The sequence below is a fragment of the Propithecus coquereli genome, unplaced genomic scaffold, assembly GCF_000956105.1.
Source record: "Propithecus coquereli isolate 6110/MARCELLA unplaced genomic scaffold, Pcoq_1.0 Scaffold58, whole genome shotgun sequence".
Lineage (NCBI taxonomy): Eukaryota > Metazoa > Chordata > Mammalia > Primates > Indriidae > Propithecus > Propithecus coquereli.
The window spans coordinates 6862015-6867852 of record NW_012151729.1 but is presented as its reverse complement, the minus strand read 5'-3'; the positions used below and the strand labels follow the sequence as shown (position 1 = coordinate 6867852).

The following is a 5838-nucleotide window of genomic DNA, read 5'->3' as shown; positions in this document are numbered from 1 at the left end:
GCATGCCTGTAGTCCCAGCTACTCGGGAGGCTGAGGCAGGAGGATGGCTTGAGCCCAGGAGTTTGAGGTTGCTGTGAGCTAGGCTGGCGCCACGGCACTCTAGCCCGGGCAACACAGTGAGACTCTGTCTCAGAAAAAAAAAAAAAAAATATTTCATGAATCCCACTGTTCAAGTCACAACCAACTCAAAAGGCAAACTCTATTCTGTTATCAAACTCTATCCTGTTATCAAACTGTTTCATAATTTCAACTACACATATGAAAATCCCCACATCTTTTAATTACATACAACTAGATCCAATGTATTTTTGTATGAAAGTTTCAGAACTGATGAAAAAACAGCAGCTTTTCCCTCAGTGTCCATTTATGAGCCACCAGGGATAACAAAGGACACTCCCTGCCTAGAGGGAATGAAACAAAGCTGCCTGTCTTCCTTTCCCCAGATACTGTCAACATCCTAAAAACAAAAGCAACACAGGCAATATACAACACTGTTGGGGGGGAAAAGTCTACTGAGAGCATCACCTCAAAGTGGTTGCGTAGAACTGACAGGGTGGTATGTTGCCAAGGTGGATAGTTCTTCGCCACATAGATGGTGCAATGTGAGGGCTTCTGAGGTGGTTGTTTGTCAGTCTTCTACATAGTAAAAGGAAAGGGAAAAACATTTCAGTGCTTTTATGTAAACCAAAAGTGAGAAGCCTCCAATATATACCACCACTGCTTCTAACATTTAAAAATATACATACTATAGAACTATATTAGCAGGACATTTAGCCCTACACATTTTAATGAAAGTCTTTTTAAAATTTTCATTATTATTAAATGTTGACCAATAACTTCTAAGAAATTTTTTTTTTTTAAAATGACTTTACCTTCCCTTTAGCTGGCATCATATAGTTCTTGAGTCGTAGTCTAAGGTCATGTGCTACCTCCATGAGATACTGTGAAGAACGTATCAAGGCTTCATCCACAGGACCTGCCACAGGCCATGAAGCATTCATAATTGAATCAGGCTTTTAAAAAAAACAAAATCAAAAAAAGGTGCAGTTCGATTAGACAACACAACTATTTTATGATTCTTGATTGCAGTTTCATACCAAGGCTACCATCTGTAATTGTGTGCTCAAAGTTCAAACCTGACTACACATAACACACTTCCACAGCCCCTGATCTAATGTTCCCTAGAATTCAAGCTGTGAAGTCTGACTCTACATTCTTAATTAGCATCCATTTGTACAAGCATATTAATACCCACACACATATGCTCACTTTCAAAGAAAATTATGTAATGCTAATTTGCCTAAATTTAATCATTATTATATAAATTATGCATACCCTCAGTTTTTATCCTGTTAATACATCCAGTATTGAAAGTATAGCTATTTGGTATATAGATCAGCAGCACATTTCTGCATTGTTCATGCATTTAAAAATACAAAAGAGCCTGGCTGATAAGGTTGGAAAGGAGTTATTAAACCAGCCAATCTATTTATCTGCAAGCCTGAGAGAAATAATTGAATTTATCTTCACAATAAAAATGCTAATATAATATCTCTGAATATGAGGTCCTATATATGCCTGAAGTTTTATATAAAATAAGAATATTTATGCAAATATACACTTCTATCTTTGTAAGCAGCTCTTAACAGTTGTTTATATCTTTCTCAGTATTTCGACCTTTTCAAAATAAATATACTGTGTGTATATAAAGATAGATATACACACACACACACACACACACATACACACACACACACACGATACAGCCATCTAAACAGGAGGCAGCTCTGGGTTAACTTGTTGTGATGATGATGATGATGATGATGATGAATCAACATTATTCCTGAAATACTCATTTTCAGTCTTTTTCTCTTAGGTAACGATATCACATTGCAGCCAAAAGCAAAACCATTCATAACATTTGAGATGCATAAAGGTACCTTTCCCAGGAGTGTCCAGACATGCTCACACACATGTGGACAGAATGGAGCCAAGAGAAGTGTCTGAACTTCAATAAACTGGAACACAAGTTCTCTGTGCATCCCTTCTATGGCCAATTCACGGTACTTATCTTTTGCTGCCTGTAAAATTCGAAATTAATTACCATTTCCCTCACCTTACTTCTTTAAAATAAAAATAAAGTAAAAAGATTTCAGTATCTTGGCTTTAATGCATTTTTAAGTGTTTAGTGTTTTAAAATTCCATAATGAATTACTGTAAAGTTTTTATTTATTTTTAAGAATTTGGAATTAAGTATGTATCTTTGTTCAAAGGATACTGCAGTTTTATATTAACGATTCTCAAGAAAAAAAATTTTTCAAAGATATTTTGTAACTGAGACATAAAATTTGAACAATTTTAACTGTGTACTAGGGTGAATGCTCTGAGCAGCATGTAAGAAAAATATTAAGTATCAAAAAGGCTATAAATACAACACATTGCTAAGCTCAGCACTTATCCTTATTTAACCACATCTCTAAAAACCAAGTTACATAAATCCCAATGTGATATTTTACAAAGCTGATTGAGTAAAGCTATATTTTTACTTTAAGCACTTGAAATGCCAAACTTGAGGAAATACTGACACCTTGTGGAAAACCTCAGAAAACATTTGCTTTCAAACTAATGGCAATTAATTACAATTTTGCCTTTGTTTTTATCAATTTAAAAATGTTTTCCTGGAAAGTATGGCTGAATTTTAGATTTAATCTCCTTTACATTAATGCTCACAGCTTAACTAGGAATAGAATTATTTATATTAAAAGGACTCAATAGAAAAAATAGAAAAGAAAACAACTTAAAACCACAATTTAATGAAGAATTTAAAGATTTTTTGGCAGAATTTTCACAGTCTACACTTTAGACAAGTAATTATTTGATAGCAAGAAGAAAAAAGGAAGAAAATACATCATACTCACACTGGCATGCTTTATACCTACCAAAAGAATAGCCTACCTGAAACTCAAAAAATCCTGTTTTCAAAGCTTCTTTAAACATCATCTTTTCATAGTTTTGATCTGTTTTTATAATTCCTGCATTCATTTCACTATTGAATAAGCAAAAAAAGGTCATTGAGTTTAAAGGCAATTATATATAGGTATAAAAGGCTGCTGCATATACTACTAAGCAGTAAAACGAGAAAAATGCCTGAAACATTTAAAATTGCTCAACACATCATCATCTTTGTGTTCCTTAAAACTGATTATCACAGTCTGTCAGTTGTCTATCCAGCCTTAAGTATTGTCATCTGACAATGCTTATGACTTCTGTTTATGATAACACAGTAAACGATGCTTGCTTAAAAATTCCTTGATGAAAACTTTGTTATAAAGCCCAAAATGCAATATGAAAGTAGCTTAACTAAGGTTGTAGCCAGGTTTTAACCATTACATTTTAAATAACTAATAGCAGATATTAGGGAAAATATTTCTCATACCAGGGCCCTTCTTTTTTTTTTTTTTTTTTTTTTGAGACAGAGTCTCAGGCTTTGTGCCCAGGCTAGAGTGAGTGCCGTGGCGTCAGCCTAGCTCACAGCAACCTCAAACTCCTGGACTCAAGCAATCCTACTGCCTCAGCCTCCCTAGTAGCTGGGATTACAGGCACGCGCCACCATGCCCAGCTAATTTTTTTCTATATATTTTTAGTTGGCCGATTAATTTCTTTCTATTTTTAGTAGAGACGGGGTCTCGCTCTTGCTCAGGCTGGTCTCAAACTCCTGAGCTCAAACAATTCGCAGGGCCCTTCTTAATTTGGCTCAATCTGGCCCCAACGTGTTTCATCTCCCACCTCTATCCTCCAGATACAGCACTTCACATAAATATCATACCCTTTCCATGACTTTTACACATTTTCTTCTCTCCCTGAAAAACTCCTGTTTATTTTTCAAGAAACCCAGAATTCACAGGGTATCTTTGGATTCTCTTTATCCTTATTATTGTATTTATATTAATAATTGGTTGGGTAAGTGATTGTCTCTCTTGCTAGATAACAAGGAAGTATCATGTCTTAATTCATCTTTGTAATACCAGTGCTTAGGATGGCTCCTGACACAAAGAGGTCAATTAATGTCTTTTGAATGGAGGAAAAAAAAAAGATATTTTTCCTTTTCTTTTAATCTACTTTTCCTTTAATCATTCTGCCCCACTCTAAAGAAAGACAGCATGATAAAATGGTTATGAGAACAAGCTATGGAGACAGAAGTAAGTTCATATCCCAAGTATCCAATTACTAACTTGGAGGCATTTAATGAAATACTTAATTTTTCTAAGCCTCAGTTTCTTTATTTGTAAAATAGAGCTAATCTGCCAGCAGTGGTGGCTCATGCCTATGATCCCAGTGCTTTGAGAGGCTGAGGCAGGAGGATCCTCTGAGGCCATGAATTTGAGATCAACCTGGGCAATATAGCAAGACCCCATCTCTACCAAACACATTAAAAAAAATTAGCCAGGTGTGGTGGCACACAACTCAAGTCCCAGCTACTTGGTAGGATCACTTATATCTAGGAGTTTGAGGTTACAGTGAGCTAGGATCATGCCACTGCACTCCAGCCTGGGCAACAGAGCGAGACCCTGTCTCTTAATTAATTAATTAATTAAGCTAAGAATATCTTTATCATATAAGGTTTCTTTGAGGCTAAAGTCAGAAAACACATGCAAAATATTGAGCAAAGTGCCTGGCACAAGTAAGCCTTCACTGAATACTAGCTATTACCATCTAATTTATTTTAGGAAAAAAAAAAAACTTAAAAACGCACCAGGACTAAGCAACTCTACAATATAAAGTGGTTGGGATCCACAGATTACCTGGCAAAAACTCTATCATTGAAAGTGTTGGCAGGACCACTTCTTAGGCTGTTCCAGTTGGCAAGCATTTCTTTCACCCATTCCACCCAGGTGTACAGACGGAGAATACCTGCATCTGCCATGGTTTCCACAAAGTTGGCATCTTCAACAGTGTCACCAGCATCAGCTAGAGCCAAGCGCATTCCTGGAAGAAGAGGAAAAAAATCAATAAATTAATTAAAAATACGGTTACCGAGTATTAACTATGTGTCCAGTGGGTACACTGCAAAACCCATATATAAATTTAAAAACAACAGATGCTTTAAAAGACTGTCCTGGATAACAACGAAAATAAAAATCGCCAAAAGTAGGATCCCTATCTATGATGTTAAAATATTTGAACCATCCATATCAATTTACATACATTTAGCATCAACATGTGTTTCTTCTCATGCATGTTGAGTTAATGAGATAAAGTGATCTTTAATGAGGCAGAGGAAGAAAATGATAAGCTGGCAAGATAGACATTTCTTTGTGGTTTCTCTATCAACATCTCAGCCTCAGTTAGAGGCAGTAAAATATTACGATATTTTAATGCATGAGAACACACTCTGGTGCGTTATGTGTAGAAATGCATATTTAGTTTCTCAGTCCTAAAACTAGGTTCTTCCAAGTCTTCCACTAATAAAACTTCACTTTTTCAATTCTCATCTTTTAGTACTATCAAAATCTTCCATTCTAAAATATTGGTAAAAAACCTAAATGTCCATCAATAAGAGCCTAATTAAATAAACTACAGGATATCCCCATAATGGAACATTATATTGCTTAAAAAAAAAAAATGAGTAAACTCATTATGTAACAATATGAACTGATCTCAAATATGAACTATTAAGTGAAAAGGCAAAGCACAGAACCATATGCACCCTCTGTGTCTTAAAGGGGGCATATGAGAACATAAAACAGTAAGTTATGTATGCATTAAATATCTTCAGAATATACAGAAGTTGTAAACATTTTTTAGTTTTTTATTTTGAAATAAATTTCAATATTCCTA

At 35.1% G+C, this 5838-nt stretch overlaps 1 protein-coding gene across 1 annotated transcript in view; it reads right to left on the bottom strand.

Moving 5' to 3' along the window:
- LARS (leucyl-tRNA synthetase) overlaps positions 1-5838 on the bottom strand; it is a 78364-nt gene that overhangs the window by 23008 nt on the left and 49518 nt on the right. Inside the window, exons 23-27 of the mRNA XM_012658244.1 lie at positions 4803-4986; positions 2956-3046; positions 1941-2081; positions 873-1013; positions 526-636 (exon numbers count right to left, since the gene is read on the bottom strand). Of these exons, the coding sequence (XP_012513698.1) occupies positions 526-636; positions 873-1013; positions 1941-2081; positions 2956-3046; positions 4803-4986 (668 nt within the window). The remainder of the gene's footprint in view (positions 1-525; positions 637-872; positions 1014-1940; positions 2082-2955; positions 3047-4802; positions 4987-5838) is intronic.